General features: G+C 35.4%; 1 protein-coding gene and 1 pseudogene across 1 annotated transcript; both read right to left on the bottom strand.

Annotated features, from left to right (window-relative positions):
* Positions 1-11429: 11429 nt before the first annotated feature.
* LOC100712899 (protein FAM204A-like) lies at positions 11430-12123 on the bottom strand (annotated as a pseudogene).
* Positions 12124-13591: 1468 nt separating this feature from the next.
* Positions 13592-19979, bottom strand: LOC100713175 (olfactory receptor 56B34). Its single transcript, XM_003465256.1, has 2 exons — positions 19950-19979; positions 13592-14527 (listed from the first exon to the last, which is right to left on the bottom strand). Exons 1-2 carry the CDS (start codon positions 19977-19979, stop codon positions 13592-13594), a joined length of 966 nt encoding a protein of 321 aa, XP_003465304.1.
* Between the last annotated feature and the right edge of the window lie 218 nt (positions 19980-20197).

The raw sequence follows: 20197 nt of genomic DNA, 5'->3' as shown, positions 1-20197 counted from the left end.
TTGTATTATTTTTAAAGTTTCAGTTGCATTCATTTCTGCTTTAATCTTTACAATTTCCTCTCTTCTATGAGCTTTGGGTTTAACTTGCTCTTTTTCTATAAGCTTGAGATGAAACATTAGATTGTTTATTTGTGCTCATTCTGTTTTCTTGAAATGACAATTTATTGCTATATATTTCCCGCTTAAGATCATTTTCATTGCATCCCACAGATTGCAGCATGTTGTTTCTGCATTTTCATTGAATTTTAGGTATTGCTTTATTTATTCTTTAATTTCATCAGTAGCCCACTGGTTGTTCAAAAGATTGTTATTTAATTTTCATATATTAATGCGGGTTTTGCAATTTCTTTTTTTTTTTTTTTTTGGTTTTGCAATTTCTTTGGTCATTAATTTCCAGTTTCAATAGGCTATAGTCAGATATTACACATGGGATAATTTCAATACTTTTGCAGTTATTTAAGAATGTTTTATGGGATAATATATTGTCTATTTTGGAAAATGTCCCACGTGCAGCTGAGAAGACTGTATATTCTGATGTGGTTGAGTGGACTACTCCGTAATATCTAGTAAGTCCAATTATTCACTGATATGATTTAGTTCTATTATTTCTTTGCTGACTTTTTGTCTAGTTGATCTGTCTCTTTGTGACAATGGGCTGTTAAGCTTCCCTGTTATAATTGTGTTCTTGTGTATTTGGTTTTTCATGTCCATTAGTATCTGACTTATACAGTTGGGTGCTCCTGTATTTGGTGCATATATATTTATAATTGTTAGTTCTTCCTCTTGAAGTTTTCCACTAATAAGTATGTAGTGATTTTCTTTATCTCTTTTACTCATTTTAGGTTTGAAGTTCACATTTTCTGCAAATAGAATAATTACCCCTGCTTTTTTCTGGGTTCCTGTTGCATGAAATAGTGTTTTCCATCCTTTGACTTTTAATCTATGAGTTTCCTTTTGGGTCAAATGTGTTTCTTGTATACTGCATATTGCAGGATCTTGTTTCTTGATCCATTCTGTCAACCTATTTCTTTTGATAGGTAAACTGAGGCCATTATGGATATCACTGTTGTACTGCCTCGACTTTGTCATGTTATGTTCCAGTTGTTTGCTTTCTGTTTTCCCCTATTGTTTAATTGCTTGTCCTACCTGGTGGTTTGTTTCTGTTGTTCTGGGGATTGTGGTCATTTTTATCTCTATCTAGTATGTCTTTCAATACTCTTTCTAGGGTTGTTTTGGTGGACATGAATTTATTCAGCTTTTCTTTGTCATGGAAGTAACTTGTTTCTGTTTTAATTTTGAATGAAAGTTTTCTGGGTATATCAGTCTGGGTTGAAAGTTGTTTTCTTTCAGTGCTTGAAATACCTCACTCCATGTTCATCTTGACTTGAGGGTTTGTGCTGAAAAGTCTGCTGTGATTCTAATGGGCTCCCCTTGATAAGTGAGATTTGTCTTTTCTCTAACAGCTTTTGTTATTCTATTTTTTTATGCTGTATGTCTGAGATCTTAATTATTATATGTCTGGATGTAGATTTATGTTGGTTGTGATTGTTTGGCATTCTATATGCCTCACTTATTTGCATATCAAATTTTCCCCCATGTTTGGGAAATTGTCTACTATCACTTCTGTAAATATTTTAGTTATGTCATTTGCATTGACTCTTGCATCTTCAGTGATGCCTATTAATCTTACATTGTTGCTCTTGGTATCATCTTGAAGCTGCTGGATTGTCATTTCATGCTGCTTTGTTATTTTTAAAAGTTCTATCCTTTTATGTTCGCTAATTATGATCCTGTCCTTAAGATCAGAAATTCTATCCTCACCTTCATTTAATGGTTCTGCTAGCTCTGAATAGAATTTTTGTTTCTTGGAGATCTCTTTGAGTTATCCAACATGAATTCTGCTTGTTTTCTACATTGTTCATTCAATGTTTTAATTAGTTTCCCATGCTCCTGCACTTTTTTCTCTATTTCTTTTTTAACTATGCTGAGCAACTGCTTTACTAAGGTTGTTATTTCTATCTTTATATAGGAAAGTACTTTTAATTTGATTTCCTCTATAGCCTCATGGAGTTCTTTATTTTATTTCACTCACTATCTTTTCAGAGATTTCTGGTGTGTTACTTTTGAAGTCCTCTATTTCAATGTCTCCTGTACTTGCTCCTGGTGACTAGATATTTGATATTGCATTTTGCCTTTTCACTTTGCCATTTTCCCCTTTTGAGTTAATATTCGGTCCTTCAATCCCTCTAGTGTCAACTGTTGGTAGTGTGTATCTTGGGATCCTAATGTAAGGTTGATATTTATCCAATTGCTGTATCCCTCAATGAAGAGATGGGCCAGTCACCTGGCTTTCCACTCCAGGGCCTGTTGGGTGAGTCCTATATTCTTCCTGGGCTGACAAGCCTAGTACTATTGATGTAGGTCAACTTTTAGTTCCTTCTATTGCTTTATCTTCAGATTATTTCAGGTCACCAGACCTATAGTGTCTATGGTGTTTGTGTTGGCTGAGGCCCTACTGTGTCCCTATTTTGTGCCTGTGTGTCTCATAAGGCCTTTTGATTTTTTCCAAGTTGTGGGAGTCCTTATTGGCAAACTCCTCACCCTGCCTGATATTTTCTGTGTGCAGTGTGCAGGAAGGCATCACCCACAGTCTTGCCAGACTCTCCAAGGTCGTACAGTTATTTGGAGGGAGCTTTACTACTGGCCATATTTACCCACTGTACACCGCTATTTAGGGGCATACTTACCACACAGCCTGGAGCTGGCTGAGATCTTCTATTTGAGTGAGGCAGTTATGGAATTTCCCTTCAAGCTAGCACTTTTAATCTGCTGTTCAAGGTTCTGTGAGAAAGGGTGGGAGCTGAAGGTTAACAGCAGTATTAGGTCCAGGAGGTAGGGAGTGTCCCCAAGGGGCCAGCAGATGTCCTGGTCCTGGGTGTCCGCTGGGCACAGTCCAAGGTCCCAGGGCAGTGTCGTGTTCCATAGTCCTGACTGGAGTCATGCAGGAAGTGGGTGGCTGCATGGGCCATAGTCTGAGGGCAACACACACTCCCCAGGGCTGGCAGGAGTCATTCAGGAAGCTTGCAGCAATATGGGCCAAGGAAATAGGCTGCAGTGGAGTCTATTTCCATGTTTTGAGTGATATTTCGAAGCTTCCTCATTGCACTGGGAATCACCTGGCCCACTTTTGGCTCATGAGGAAGACTGCTGGCAACTGCTTGCCACTTGGAGCTTGATGGGTGTGGGCCACTTGGGCCCTTGGGTATATCCTTTGGTAATTTCAGATGCAGGGCGTGGTCATACCACCTGGGAGCAAAGTTCTAAGTTTTCCCCATGCCCTGAAATTCAACCTGTGTCTGCAGTTCAGGCCCAGGGCTGGATTCCAGGCCGTGCTTGCTGGTTAGAGGTGGCTGGGCATCAACCAGCTTTTTGATTCACTGACTCTTTATGTCATTTTCTTAGTCTCTACTGCAATTGATTTCTGCTCTGACCTTTATAATTTTCTCCCTTTATTGGCTCTGGGCTTGACTTGCTCTTCTTTTTCTAGATGTTTGAGGTGTAGCATAATGTTGTGTTTTTTTTGGTGTTCATTCTGTTTTCCTGGTGTGGGAGTTCACTGCAATAAATTTTTCTCTGAGGACTGCTTTCATTTTGTCCTATAGGTTCTGGAAAGATGTATTTGTATTTTTGTTTGCATGTAAATATTATTTAATTTATTCTTTAGTTTCCTCTGGGACCCACTGATTGCTCAGGTGTGTACTATTCAATTTCCATGTGTTTGTGGGGCTCTTGTAGTTTCTTTTGTCATTAACTTCTAATTTCATGGCACTATCATCTGATAACATGCATGGGATAATTTCCATTTTTTTGGATATACTTAAGCATATTCTGAGGGCTAATATTTGGTCTATTTTAGAGAATGTTCCATATGCTGCTGAGAGGAATGTACGTAAGAAGAATGTTGTTGGGTGGAACAATGTGTATACGTCTACTAAGTCCATTTGTTCACAGGTGTGATTCAGTTCTGTTATTGCTTTGTTCATTTTCTAGTTGATCTATCCCTTTGTGTCAATGGCATGCTAAGATTTCCTGTTATAATGGTATTATTGTTTATTTGATTTTTGATTTCTGCTAGTATTTGTTTTGTATAGCTGGGTACTCCCAAATTTGGTGCATATATGTTTAAGACTGTTATCTCTTCCTCTTGAAGTTTTTCCCTAACTAGAATGTACTGGCCTCCTTTATCTCTTAGGATCATTCTTGAAGTTCACATTGTCTGCAAACAGAATACCTACCCCTGTTTTTTGCATGGTACAATATTTCTGGAGTATTGTTTTCAATTCTTTGACTTTCAGTTTATGAGCTTCCTTTTGGGTTAGATGGGTTTCCTGTATACAGCATATAGTTGGATGCTGTTTCTTATGCATTCTGCCAGTGTGTTTCTTTCAGTTGGTGAATTGAGATCATTTACATTAATGGTTATAACTGATGTATGTTTACTTTTGACATGTTATCTTTCTGCTGCTAGAATGTCTTTCAGTATTATTTGCAGGGTTGGTTTGGTGTTCATGAAGTTCTTCAGCTGTTCTTTGTCATGGAAGTATCTTATTTCTCCATTTTGAAGGACAGTTTTGCAAGGTACATCAGTCTGCATTGGAAGTCATTTTCCTTTAGGACCTGAAATACTTCACTCCATGCTCTTCTTGACTTCACTGTTTGTGTTGAGAAGTCTGCTGTGATTCTGACAGGTTTTCCTGTATAGGTGATCTGTCTCTTCTCTCTAGGAGCTTTTAATATTCTGTTCTTATGTTGGATGTCTGGGATGTTGATTATTATATGTCTGGGTGTAGTTTTCTTTTGGTTATGGTTTCTTGGAGTTCTATATGCTTCATTGAAATGTATGTCAGTTTCCATTCTCATGTTTGGGAGATTTTCAGCTATTCTGTAAATAGCCTCTTGATATCATTTGTGCTGTCATCTTTCTTTTCATTTATCCCTATCAATCTTATGTTGTTTTTCTTTGCATCATCTTGCAGTTATTGAATTGTTATTTCCTGGCTCCTTGTTATTTTTAAAAGATCTTTCTTTTCCTGTTCACTAGCTGCAATCTTGTCTTTGAGGTCTGAAATTCTATCTTCACTTTGGTTGTGGCCGTTTTGCCTCCTTTTGATGGAATTTTTGATTTTCTGTATATCAGTTTGAATCTGTTTCATGCATTCTGTTTGTTTCTTATATTGTTTATTCAGAGTCTGTATCTTTTTGTAGTGTTCCTCTAATTTTTAAACTATGTTTTCTTTAGATGTGTTCAGCATTTCTTTCATTACATTTATCATTTCTTCTTTTATCTGAGAGACTATTTCTGATTTGAGTTCTTTTATAGCTTTCTGGAGTTGTTTCTTTACTTCAGTTGTTATCATTTCAGGAATTTCAAGTGTATGGCTCATATTTTCTTCTATGTCAATATCTCCTAGGCTTGCTTGGGTTGGGCTGGAAGTTTGAGATTGCGCTTTGCTCATTCATTTTGTCATTTTCCTATGTTTCTAGGTTTCGAGCAATGTTTCAAAGCATCCCCTATGTACTAGGAATCACCTGGCCCAATTTTGGCTCCTGAGGCAGATAGCAGACAACTGTTAGCCACATGGAATTTGCTGGGTGTGGGCCAGTTAGGCCCCTGTACTCCCATGTATCTTTCTGTTATTTAGACTTGGGGTGTGGTCTTACCATCTGGGAGTGTTGTTCCAAGGCTTCCCTGTGTGCTGGGTTTCGATCCATGCATCCTCAGGGCCCAGGACTGAATTCAAGCCCCTGCCGTCTGCTTGGAGTTTTCTGGGCATGGCCAAGTTAGGTCCATTTGGACCTCCCATGTGTCCTCTGGTGATTTCAGATGTAGGGCAAAACTCGCACCTTGAAAGCAACCAAAATTATTGAAAGAAATTTAAAATGATCCAAATAAAGGGATTTTCTGTGTTCATGAGTCAGTAGATTTCATATTGGTAAGTACTGCCTAAGTTATCTATAGAAATAATGCAACCTTTGTCAAACTTCCAACTAATTTTTTGCAACATTGACAAATTTATCTTAAAATTCATATGAAAATTGTGGGCATCCAGAATAACAAAAATAATTTGTAAAAGAAAAAATTTGAAAGATTACTATTTCTTGATTCTAAAATTTAACTTTACTCAAAAATTTTAGGTACTTATATGGGGTTATACATATAGATAAATGGACTAGAAATGAGAGTAGATTAATAAATTCCCACATTCATAATTAGTTGGTTTTAACAAGGGCACTAAATCAATTAAAGGAGAAAATAATAGTATTTTTAAGAAATGCTCTTGGAAAAATTGAATATCTACATAAAAATAATGAGATTAAATTCCTTCTGCATAGCACACACAAAAATGAACTTAAAAATGGATCAGAGATCTAAAAATAGGAACTTAAAATACAAAATAGTTAGAACCTGTAACTGATGGGGAAAAGAAATAAACATTTTTTCAAACTTAGATTTTATAAAACCTCTTTAGATATTTCATCAAAAACAGAAGCCCCCCCCCCAAATAGAACAGAAAAAGAAAAAATAAATATATTGGAAGAATGTGTTTTTTTCCACATTCAAAATTTATTTACTTGAGAAAAATAAAACATGATATTATCATGAACAGAGAAAGAAATCTGCTTTGTGAAATCAAATATTACAAATATCACAAAATACAGAAGTCAAATCACCATGTTTTGATTAATGAGCCAAGAACTCACTTACAAAACTTTTCTTTTTCCCTTCAATTATCTACCTTTTATCTTGTTATTTATATTTGAGTTTCTTATATAAGAGAGACTATGCAATATTTAAGCTTGTGTGTCTAATTTATTTGACTTAATATTATGGTGTCAAGGTGTGTCTATTTTCCTATGAATGACTCAAATTTATCCTTCTTTATGGTGGAGTAATACTCCATAGTGTGTAGAGGTCACATTTTCTTTATACATTCATCTGTTGGTGGATACACATGCTGCTTCAAAGATTTACCTATTGTGAGTTGTACCACTGTGAACATGAACATACATATATCATTGTAATATGATGTCTTTAATTTTTTTGGGAAGATACTTAAAAGAGCAATACTTGGGTCAAATGGAATTTATAGATTTAGTGTTTTTTTTTTTTTTTTTCTTTTTTTTTTTTTTCCTGATTTTTTTTTTTTTTTGTCTTTTTCCTTTTTTATCGGTACCGGGGATCGAACTCACGACTGCCTGCTTGTAAGGCAGGCGCTTATGCCGCTGAGCTAAATCCTCAGCCCCTATAGATTTAGTGTTTTGAGGAGTCTCCATACTGATTTCCACAGTTGTACTAGTTTACTTTCCCATCAAAAACATAGAAGGGTTCCTTTTTCCCGTAGAACTTGTTATTATTTGATTTCTTGATGGAAGCATTTTTTCATGAGTAAGATAGAGTCTTAGTGTCATTTTAATTTTTATATATATATATATTTTTTTCTATTGGCCAGTGATTTTGAATATTATTTTATGAACTCATTCATTATTTGTACTTCTTCTAAGATGTGTCTTTTAATTTCAGTCACCCATTTTTTGATTGTGTGTTTTGTTCTGAGAGCATCTAATTTGTTCAAGTTCTTTATTCTTTCTAGATATTATTCGTACTCTGTGTAAAGAAGAGATAGCAATTTTTTCCTATTAAGGAGGTTGTATCTTCACTCTTTTGGTTGTTTACACTGCTTTGCAGAAGCCTTTTTGATTTGACATGTTCCTATCTATTGAGTCTTAGTAACATTTCTTTTTGCAGTTGGGGTTCTGTTCTGCTCTTGTGCAAAAACAATACATCCACTAACAACAGGGCAGAATTCAGCAATAATAACACAGTTATCTAATGATTTAAGCATTAATAAAGCTTAATGTTTATATTATTAAACATACAAGGGTTTGGGAGTGGGAGATGTAAGAGGAAAAATTTGAAAAATTAAAAATGAGAGAAGGGAGGCAAAGGATACTATTAAGGAGCAAAACAATATTTGTAAAATTAGATGAAAGTAACAACAGCAACAACAAAAAACCCAAACAAGAAACAGAACATAAAATAAAAAAGAAAGAAGAAAATTAGAAAAGAAATAATATGGAAAATAAAAATTAGAAAAAAATTAAAAGGTGAAAAGAAAAAGAAGACCAAAGAAAATGGAATGAAAAATTAAAGGAAAATCATGGAGGGGCAAAGGAATGTTCCCTACACCTCAATAAATCAATGAAGAAAGGAGAAAGAAAAGGAGAAAGAAGAGGAAGAAGAGAAGGAGGAGGAGAAGACCGAAAAGAGTCCCAAGACAGAAAAACAAACAAACAAGCCAACAACAACAACAACAAAAAACAACCCCACAGTAAAACCAGTTCTCTGTATTCTTGAATGAGTGATTTCTTTCCTGGATCCCTAGTTTTGGAGCCCAGCAAGCCTTACATACTGTGGGTTTGCAGGTGTCCAGCTATTCCACGGACCTTCTGTTTATCCTACACTGTGGCATTGTCTAAGCCAAGCTGGGTGGCTGCTCGCGCTGGCAGACTAGGAAGACAATCAGGCCTTAGATTCGTGCTGGATGCAGGCAATAGGCTGAGGGTTCAAGTTCTCAATGTCCACACTTAGATCCAGTGCAGCTGAAGCCCTGTCCTCTTACCATGGAATGTGCGGGAGGAGGTGCGATTTGGGGTGGGGGTGGGGGTGGGGCTTATGCCTCAGGTGTCTCTTCTCAGCTGCTCCCTCTAAGGGACTGGTTCCTGGCTTTCTATCATGCAGTCACTAAGGGAGGTAACACTGGAAACCCTGAAGTAGACTCTTCTGAGTCCTAGATTGAAAGAATCAGCCCTTTTCTGGGATGGGATTCAACCTAACATTCCAGCAATATGGTGTACACTTGTTCTAGGATCCTTTCCTAGCTGTTGCCTGACATGTGAAAGGGGTCCCTACAGAGAAAAACCCTGTCCTGTCCCTATTGTTCTCAGCAGCTGTAGGCTTTCTCTGTAGCCCACTTTGCTGGTCCGGTCCATTGCCACCATTTATCTCAACATCCTCAGTGCTCCTCCTGCTGCAGCAAAGCCAGGCTCCCTTCCCCATGAGCAGCAAGCTGGGAGCCAGGAAGCAGTCCGGACTGTTTTTTCCTTCTGTGTTTTGGTTCATCTCTCAAACTTTTTGGAGAATTTTAATTTTTTTGTAAGTTCCTCTCCTAGGTGGGGTAATTCTCTGACACCTAGGTGTTGGGTAGCCCTGTGCCCTCAGTTCTCTAAAGGGCCCAAGAAAAGTAACTGATTTTTCCAGCTTGTCAAGCTTTTCCTTGTTTTAAGAATGCAACTGACAATTCCTTTGTTTTTTCTTTTCAGTTTTTCTGAGGCAGGGTCTCCCTATATAATGCCGGATGGCCTTGAACTCATTCTGTAGCCTTGGCTGGCCTTGATCTTGTGAAGACACTCCTACCTCAGCCTCCTAAGTGCTGGGATTACAGGAGTGTGCCTCCACATCTGGAAGAGGTGGCAACTTCTAAACTGTCTTCATGTTAGGAGATGAAAGGAAGTCTCTTTTTTATTTGCAATCAGACTTTAGCCACATAAATTTTACTAATTTGTTAGTTTCCCAAAATCTTTATACCAACTTAAAATTGTTCATCATTTGATGTTACTTGTGGTAATTAGTTCTGAATTATCCTATCAGGCACTGCTAGAAGTGGAAATCCAGTTTCTTACACAGCTAAATTAGAAGAAATTCCAATATCTTTTGGATTTTTTTATAATTTCACCTCTGACATGTCAGAAGTTCTCAAGGACTTACTCTAAACACCAAGTGGAAAATGATGTGATCTTATCCATCCATTTGTGTGGTACTGTTTTTCAACTGTCAATGCTTCTGTTCTTGAGAGGTGAGATCACTGTTAAAAAAATGAAAACACTTATCTAGTTTTTCCTTTCTGTGGAGATAATGCCCATTCCATCTAACTAACTCTGTCAAAGGAAGTTGAATCATTTGCTTGAGCTTTAATGAACAGAGGTTCTCACATTTGTGCTTCCAAGTTTGCCCTCACAAATTAGATTTCTCTTCCCAGAGTTGGCTACAGTTCCCTATGATTGCTCATGGAGAATCTTCCAATTTTATCTGCATTGTCTTGAGTTAATATTCTACCATCACTGATTGTTTCTCTCACATGAAATAAAAAAAACTTTGCTAAGTTTCCCTTCTTTCTTGTCTCTAAACATACAACTTCCTCTTGTGGGGGAAATTCTCCTTCAGATGACTTTGATATTCTTTATACTGCACATGAACTATAAGACTTTATTTGATTTTCTTAATTTATTAGAAAGCATCAAATAGTATTAAATGGCTCTGCATAGTGGCACATACCTGTGATCCCAGCACCCTGGAGACTTGAGTTCAAGGCCAACCCAGGCTATATAATGAGTTCAAGGCCACTCTGAACTACATAGTGATAACTAACTCAAAAAAACCAAAACAAAAAAATAGTGTTTCATGTTGATGAAGATAAGTGATTGTGATATTCCTTTAAAACATTAGTGGAAATTAAGAGTTTATGAAAAGCTTCTGAATTGACAAAATAATTCCTGTCTAATTTTTTTATCTTTATTACCATTTCATTCCATTTTTAAGGAATAACTTGGAATAGTAGTAAGACAAAGCAATTCTTAGATGATTCAGTTACCTTAGGTTATGACTGTTTAAAAGTCATAAAAGTCTTCTAAGAATTACCTCGTAATTTAAAGACTGATATGGCTGAGAGATACAGGAAGACATTGTAGACAGAGTTTAATTTAAATCAGCCCAATTACTATATTTTGTCCCTTTTTCACTGTAATCATTTCATCTGAAAGTACACAAAAATTCAATTGCTTTTATATGGGACTAAGAAATAAAAATATCATTGCTTCCAAAAAAGAAACAATAATTGTTTTTATAACACATTTTATAAGATAATTAGCCATTTGCAAAGATAGCACTAACTGAGACTTTTTTGTGCTTATGACTAAAATGCATTTTGAGCAAAAGCCAATCTTAAAACATAATTTCAGAAAAAAGTACAGGTATTCCAAGAACAGATTACAAGGATCATGGCAATTCTATACCAAACAGATAAAAAGCAAAACTGATTTTATAGTATAGGTCTATACAAATAAATAAAATCCTATTTTCTTTTCCTGTATGTATCATCAGATTTGTTACATAAATAATAGGATACTTCATTCCATTGCATAGAATGAACTTCTTAAAAAAAAACCAACTGAACAGAGGTGATAACGCCTAAGATTTATGCTTACTTTTTTTTTGACTTCTATCAATATCCTAATATATTTAACCTAAGCAGAAAATCTTTTCTGTAAATTAGTCACATAAGTCTGCATGTACCTTGAAAAATTTTGCCCAATCACATATATCCCAGGTTGCTTTTGGTTTCCCATCTCTACTTTGCTTCAAACCCCCATGGAAGTTTCTTTTTGATTTCAAGCAGCCTGTACGTTTTCAACCTCCTTTTTGGCTTTTAGGAACTTGTGGCAGGTGATTGCTTTGGCAATTTTTACACCAAGCTCTCAAATAGCTACCTGGTTGCTGAGTTCCTCAGTCTGCTCAACATCCCACTCCTCCACATCCTGGACTATCCTCTTTTCAAAGCCTGACTTTTCAAACCTTTTTCTTTTTAACAGAGGGTTCACATCTATCATTGGCTCCAAAGCTCTGAGTAAGTTCTTTTCACTGGGTTTCATTTAAGGACTGGTCACTCTGAGATCTTTTTTCATTCTTTAGTTTATCTTTCTTTTCTTTTTCCTCTTGAATCTTGCGGCTGAAGTTTTCTGTTCAGAAGGCTTTTTATCCAATTCTTGAAATTTGTTCCACATATTTAAGGGAATTCCAAAAGGGCACTCTCCATATTCATTTGCTTTGGCCTCTGTTTCAGTTTTTGGTTCATCTGCTGAGAAACCTGAGATTTCTGTTTCTCTAATGATCTCGTCTTCTTTACCTTCCTGTAAGTTATGCTCAAGGTTCTGTAATGTGGCCTCGTCTTCAGAATCCACCTTAGTGTCACTTTCATTTAGGCCAAGAGGCAGCAGTCCACTCCACATCTTTTCTTTGATCGGGAAAAGAACTCATGGCACCCATTTTTTTTTTTATGCCCAGCTTCCATGTTGGAATTTTTCTTCACCTCTATAATCATTTTTTTTGACAATTTAATTTCACCTTTCAGCTTAGTAATCCTAGTCTTACTCAATTATATATAATCAAATATATATATATATATGTGTGTGTGTGTGTGTATGTATAGTACTGGGAATTGAACTCAGGATCTTGAACTTGCCAGGCAGATGCTTATGCCACTGAGCTATATCCCTGACCTCTACTCAATTTTAAAATTTGTATTATTTTGAAAAATTTTTGGTTGTCTTTGAAAAAATCTATGACTGATTTATTTATTTTCATTAAGAAATCCCCCTCCCCCAATCACTTCTCTCATTATCTTTTAGAATGTATTTAAAATTTTTTTGAAATGCATTTTTAAAATGATTGATTTACTACTAGTTTCCTATGAATTACAGAAAAACATAATTCATAGGAGTTTATTTTTGTCCTTACCCAAAATGATGTAGAATACTTGGTTAGGAAGATTGTATAAGGTAAAGGTACTTTTGAGCTTGTGGCATATTAAAAATATCAGAGAGAGATGGTTGCAAATTGGAAATGTAAGCCATGATTTTAAAAGTGTTAGATGATGATTGTTATTTAGCCTATAGGAATAATTGGCTTTTCACTTTCTTTTTCTTAAAGGTTTTCTTTTCTTTTCTTTTTTAGACAGAGTCTTGCTATGTAATTCAGGCTGACCTAGAACTCGTGGCAGTCCTCCTACCTCAGCCTCTTGAGTACTGGGATCACAGCTGTGCCACCATGTCTGGCTCCCTTTCTTGGGTCTTATCTGTGCAAACATGTTCTTCACCTTCCAGTTCTTTTTTTTATTTCTTCCTCTTCCTCCTCTTCATCTTTTTCTCCCTGGCATCCACTTTAAGACCTTTCCAACCTCATGCCTCTCAAATTCTTGATCTATATTTATATAACTAAAAAGACCACCCAGTGAATTCAGAAGATTTAAAATGTACTATGTTTATCCTCAGGAAAATGCTGTTGGCTTTCAAATGGAATTTTCTTAGAAAGGAAGTGGTACATGCCTTTTTCATCTTAATTTGCATTTAAAAATTAATAGTGAGATTAAATGAGGAGAAAGACTGGATCCTGACTTCTTGGCTCAAATCTCACTGTGTTGTTTCTTCCTATTTAATTTAGGCTATTTTATTAATTCATTTTCTATATCTGCAAAGTATTTAATAACTACTTGCTTCATAGAATTGTTACAGGAATTAAACATTGGTGTTTGTGGAATGTTTAGAGCAGTGCCTTGCAATACTATGTGCTGTATAAAACAGGTTGATTACTTTGAATTGAGGAAATGGGAGAGACAGAATTTTGACCAAGGAATGTTTGGCCTTGAAATTTGTACTTTCTCCGCAGTATTGTATATATATTCTGTTAGCTAAAGTTGGCTTACTTCCTGGACACATACTCACCCAAACCAAGCACTTTATAGATACCTGCTTTCAGTTCCTGAATCCTAAGGGCATATACCATGGGGTTAAGGGATGGAGGGATGACTGTATGCAGCACATTGAGGAGAACAGGGATGAGAGGGATCTTTCTTCCTGCCAGGTGAGTGACAGATAGTAAAATAATAGCTGTGTAGAAGAAGAGAATGAGGATAAGGTGGGGGCTGCAGGTACTCATGGCTTTAGATATTGCTTCAGCAGAGTTCAGCCTCAGCACTGAATGAATAATCAAAGCATAGGAAGCAAAGACCAAAATCATGTCACACCCAGCCACGAACCAGGCCAACACCAATTGATAGAGCTTGTTAATGATGATGTTATCACAGGCCAGACTGGTGACACCCAAATTAGAGCACAGACAGTGATCAATTTCATTTCTGGAGCAATAGTGTCTCTGGGCGGCCAGGATAGGCACTGGGATGATTAACAGGCCATTCCTGAGGACCACAGACACTGTAGATTTGATTACAAAAGCATCAGTGACTATGAAGGGATACTGAAGGGGATAACATATGGCTATGTATCTATCCACTGCCATGCAGAGGAAGATGCCTGACTCCATGAACATGAAAAAGTTGATGGCATAGATTTGAGTGAAACAGTGGGGTAGGCTGATGGTTTTAGCATCAAACCACAGGATGGCCAGAATCTTGGGCATGCTGGTAGTAGCCAAGCCAATGTCTACTACAGCCAAGACAGCAAGGAACTGATACATGGGCTGGTGCAGGGCAGGCTCATGGGAGATGGTGATTAAGATAAGGAGATTAGCACCAAGAGCTAAGAGGTAGAGCAGAGCCATCGGTAAGGAGAGCCAGTCCTGCCACTGGTGAATGCCAGGGAATCCCATCAGGATGAATTCAGACACTTGAAACTCTGACTTATTAATTGTATTTGGGACAATATCCATATCATGAGATGTCTCCTCAGCATCTGCCTGTGAATGAAGGGCAAACAGAAAAAAAGGCTGTTGTTAGTTATGCGAATGGTAGATGAATAAAAGCCATCTGCAACACAGCTCTTTTTTAGTATAAGTCATTCTCAATCCCTTAGAGACACTTGGAAAAATCTTGGATAAGGACAGAAGGGCCAAAATCAATTCTAATGTAGAGATGTTCAGAGAAGAATAGTGAAGATATACTAACTTTATTTTCCTGAAATCTGGAAGCAGAATTCTGGAAGCAGGAGACATGTGCTTTAGAAAGGGCCTTATATTCAACACAGAAAATTAGAGGGAGGACAAAAGTGTTAACACCATTCTGGGTAATTTTCAGGAAGGGAGTAAGCAGTCAAGATAGATCCTCTGTCCACGCTTTTCATTTAAGCAGTGTCTTGTGGTAGGCAAATGGTTTCTGACACAAAGCATCTCATCAATCTTTACTGTACAAATGTTTTCATGTATATAATGTGAAACAGGTTGAGTGAATTATCTAGATGGCATTTATAATTAGAAACACCAAACCATGGAAGAAATTTATGTTTTTTTCATTTAGTACTAACAATATGGCCATGTGATTTTAGTCAATAAATTAATGTCTTGTAGAAATATCATTTATTTCCTCTTCTGATTATGAATGTTATGCTAAATTGCTGGATGAAATTATGTTATAAGAAATTATCCATTAAAGGAGGTGGAGGGGGAAAGGTAGGAAGGGAAAAGGGAAAAAAGGGGAATAGAAGGCAAAAATCTACAAAAGCTTTAGTTTTATAAATAAGGGAAGAAAGAAGGTTTTAAGGGAACAGAAGAAATAATAGAAGCAAAGCTTTTGTAAATAAGGGAGCAGTGCAGCATTAAAGGGAGGGGAGGGTAATGAGGAACGACACAGAAGAATCAAAAATATATTACGTACAGTACAAATTCCGTAAGCTGATTGTGATCACTATGTATATGCATTAAAATTAATTATGAAACAATTTGCTCATCGCAGACAAGTACCAACCATATGATTTCACTCATTTGTGGGTTGTAAAATACAGGTCTCATAGAGTAGAAAGTAGATTCATAGTTACCAGAACTGCAAATGATCATAGGAAGGACAGAGGAATGGGCTTACTGTATCTAAAAAAAATGTATTGCTATGCATTTCAAAATAGCTAGAAGAGAGTATTTTGAATATTTTCATTACAAGGAAATGATAGATATCTGAGGTGATGGATGTACTAATTGCTCTAATTTGTGTACTCGTATAGAGGTATTGCAACATCATATTGTAAATGTACAATGATTATGTGACAATTACACATAAAATGAAAACAAAAAATGAATGGCATAATCTAGATGGTAGATGTAAGAGTTTGCTTAAATTTCTTCATAATATTATGTGCTTAAAAATTTATACAGTGTTGAACAAAATGAAAAAAACATGTTTGAAACTGTATTTTTAAATAATTAGATTTTTAAAAGATACATGAGGGGGGAATTACCAACAAATTTCCAATCCCTGCCAGATTTTGTGTAGAATAGTTTAGCAGCATAGCGAGAATTTATTGCAGTCATTTAGATTTTTTGCTTAGGTCATTTCATGGCCCACTCTAGGCCCTATAATACTAGATCCTCTTCAGTTTTGATTTTGTTCATTCTTTGATAGTTGGAAAATATTTTAAAGTAATTACATCAAAAAGCATCATGCTTTGAGAATACTTGAATATATGAGAAAGTATTTTATTTCACTTATCTTTAAATACTGCTTACCCTTCAAAAAAGTAAGGATCAATTATCCCTTCCCAAATCCCTGCCTTTGTTTTTTATTTCATAGCACTAAGTATAAGGTCAGGCCTTTGTCCCCCACCACCTCTGAGAACAATGAATGACTCTGTCACTTACTGATTATAAGTATGTATGACTCATGTAATTTATAAAGAAAAACAAGAAAAAGAAAATAACATTTTTAGAAGACAAAAAATAAAAATGTAAATCAAAATCTTAGCAACCAAATATGAGGATCCTTAATATTATAAAATACTTAATTTTCAGCATTTTTCTTTGTAGGTTTCTTAGATTATTATTTTGTATACATAGAGATCTTTATCCAACACTTTTTTCTTAGCATATAGTATATACAGGTCCATTGCCATATTCATTGAAAAATTCTTTATAAATGTTTAACATTCTATATGAATATATTTCAATAATTACCAAATGTTAACAAATGGTTTTGTAATATATTCTCCAATTTTTTGATGATAGTTTGAAAATGGTGCAAAATATTTATATATCCATATGCTGTGATATATATTTTTATCTTTAAGAACATCTACTATCTTTTAAGTTTAAATAAGTCTCTTGAAGTAAATTATGGGTAATATCTACGAGATGTGAACATGCTAAATTTATGTGGAAAGTTTTTGTTTTGGTATTGGGAATCAAACTCATGACCTTGAACTTGCCAGGCAGGCGACCTACCACTGAGCTATAGCCCTGGCCCCAGAAATCTTTTTTCTATGAGTACATTCATATTATTCTTAGAAGAGGATCTGTTTAGCTTTCTCAAATTCTGAAAACATTCTATTATCCAAATTAGAAACAGCTACAGAATATCATTCCTTACCAAAATTTTTGATCAGTATTAATTTCCCCATGATTTTAAATTTTTAATATTTAACCTTTCCACTTTGTTACTGAACTTGTTTACCTGTGATTAATTTTGCTTTTAAGGAGAGCCATGTAAATAAATTGATTTCAAATAATGAACCAATAAGTTTTGTTTATATCTTTAATCAGTGATTATTATGCCTCCTTCGTCATATATTGAATATATATACATATATGTATATTTATATACATACATATGCTAATTTTATTTCTGTGAATCCAATTTTTCTATTTCTTTCTGGCTATTTTTGTTTCAACACCACAATACAATAAATGTACAACACAACAAGATTCTGTTCTTTTTACTATTTTCTTCAATTTTAGAACTTTCTCATGCATTTATTCTCCAGACTACAGAATTTCCTTGCTGAGTTCTAAAATAGCGTGCAGTTGCTACTGAAATTATATTAAATCTGCAGGGAAGTTTTGAAAGAAAAAGTTTGGTACATTATATCAAAGCTCTTCATAAATATGAATCATTTCTTCTTTTTTTAAATCTTAAAAACTCTATACACAGTTCTATATTTCATTGTTCTTATTAGGCTTATTACTATTTTTAGGGGTTTTTAGTGCTATCATTGCTTCTCTTCATAATGTGTATCAGGGTTTATTATAGTGACCCATTAATAGATCATTTTAATTATTCTTTTGTTGTTTCCTTTAGTATTCATCTACTTTGATAAAGTTGTGCTGTTTCAAAATGTTTTATGATATTTTGTTATATATTATATTAACCAAGTCATTATTGCAGAAAATAAATACCTTGTATTTATTACTTTGTATATTACATTCTACTTGTTTGGTACTCTATGCTATCCATTTTGATGAATTAATTTTCATTCTTACAATTTTCCCACTGAGACTGGTATTTAGAAGAATTTCTAGGTGGTTAGAACAAAAAGTTAGTTGCAAATAGTACTTTACTTCTGTAAATATTTGTCTGTTAATTTTTGTTTCAAATCTTAATGAAATGTTGGATGTTCATGATTAGCATAAGAGAAGTTACGATGACATATATTATGACTTTTTGCATAGAGATCATGAGCACCATGAATAATGTAATCTTTATTTTTCAAAGTTTTAACTTGTATACATTATATTTTATTTATTTTTTAAATTTTAAACTTTTTTTATTAGTGCATGTTGGCAGTATATATGGATTACATTCATTAATTGTACATAACATTTTATTTATTGTTTTTTATACATAACATTTTAAAAAACCTTTTAAAAGTTGTCTTTATTGAAGAATAATATACACACAGTAAAACACACTTATTTCAGGTGTGTGATTCAATGAATTTCAATAAACGTATCACTCAGGTTGTCTCCCATACAATGTAAATAAGAAACACATACTCTGTTCTCTTCACACATAATTCTAAATCAGGCAAAGTTCATTTATCATTATAGAAAACAGATCATTTTTTTGCCTGTAGATGAGAATTGAAAACTTACTACAAAGGGGCACAACAGAATTTTTTGTATTGCAAATATATATATATATATATATATATATATATATATATATATATAAGATATTGTATTTTTTGACATTCTTCCCTCTCTTTCCTCTGTCTCTTTTCTTCATTACTGTTTAGTGGGACTTCAGCCACAATTTACATTAACTATGATTGTTCTTTTTAAAAGTTGCATGTCTTTTATTAGACAAAATTTTTATGTTTTGGGAAACGGGTACAAATGTTTGTCTCTAGACTGTTCAATTTGTCAGTTATTAGCTGACTCTCTTAGAACCTAGCCTGAATTCTCTCCTGTTTGCTAATTGCAGATGTTCTCAACAAAAGTGAAGAGCTGAGAGAAGGGAAAGAAAGCAAAGTTGATTGAGAAGCAAGAGATTATACAATGTGATCAAACACAGAGATCAGGACAGAATGACAGGACATCTATTTCCGCATCTCTCACTTGCCGATGATTTACTAGTTCACTTACTACTTCAGGAGAGGCTATGCAGAGGTTCTCTGGCCAGCAATGTCTCCTGTAATTGCTTCTACTTTCCTGGCTTCAACTACTTATTTCACTCTGTTGTCCGGACAGGATCCCTGTCCTCGCTTATCACCCCTGAACTCGGGTTTCATTATAAATTGTACCCCTGAGATGGATGGGGTTGGTGTGCCACTTTCTGGCCCCTCTTTCCTCTATCCTAAGTATCCTTGAGGGTCCAGTGCTTTTAATATCATATCCCTTCGGGAACTGGACTAAGTACTCTTTGGAACTGGATAATTTCTAGACGTAGTCTCATTCAGCCTTAGTCCCAGTGGGCAATTCACCAACTACACAGCTTTTTGCCACAAGTTCCTTAGGCAGTGTGGCTCACTCCTGCCTGATCGATTGTGGCCTCTCATTGTAAGAAAGTTCTAAAGTTTTCCCAAGTGAAAATACAGCTTTACTTCATACCTCAATACACTGTGAGTGGTATTGTTTTCTTCGTTGCTTTATTGGTGTACAGGAACAGTATTGATTTTTGAGTGATGATTTTGTATCCTATTACTTCAATTTATTAGCTCTAGGAGTCTTTGGTGGAATTTGTTAGGTTGCCTATGTAAAGAATCATGTGAAAAAAGATCATTTGATTTCTTTTTCTATATGTGTCTCTTGCATTTCTTTCCCTTTCCTCACTCTTCTGACTAAATTTTTGAGTGCTGTATTGGACAGGAATGATGACACTGACCGTCCTTGTCTTATTCCTGACCTTAGAAGTAAAGTTTTTAGTTTTTCCCATCTAATGTTTGCCAAGTTCCTATGTGTACTTTGCCAGGTCATCACGGCGCCACTCCAAATGGCGAAGGGACCAGAAAAAACAACTTACCTGACTTCCTTTTGCTTTTTTCCTTAACCCAGAATAGACTTCCTGCCCCTTTTCCCATGCGTCAAAGTCAAAGTACCCTCCAATCTGCCACTAACACTACCCCGCTGCCCGACCGACCCTGAACTCCTCCG

The sequence above is a fragment of the Cavia porcellus genome, unplaced genomic scaffold, assembly GCF_034190915.1.
Source record: "Cavia porcellus strain 051 isolate PalLab524CR breed Dunkin Hartley unplaced genomic scaffold, mCavPor4.1 scaffold_9, whole genome shotgun sequence".
Classification (NCBI taxonomy): domain Eukaryota; kingdom Metazoa; phylum Chordata; class Mammalia; order Rodentia; family Caviidae; genus Cavia; species Cavia porcellus.
Note: the sequence above shows the minus strand (reverse complement) of the source record. Positions and strands in the feature narration are given on the sequence as shown.

What these genes read in the sequence shown, in the direction of transcription:
- LOC100713175 (XM_003465256.1), bottom strand. Translation starts at nt 19,979, where the DNA reads ATGGGAAAAACTAAAAACTTTACTTCTAAG. An exon ending in CTAAAAACTTTACTTCTAAG is followed by an intron (nt 14,528 to 19,949) that starts GTCAGGAATAAG and finishes ACAATTAATAAG; the next exon opens with TCAGAGTTTCAAGTGTCTGA.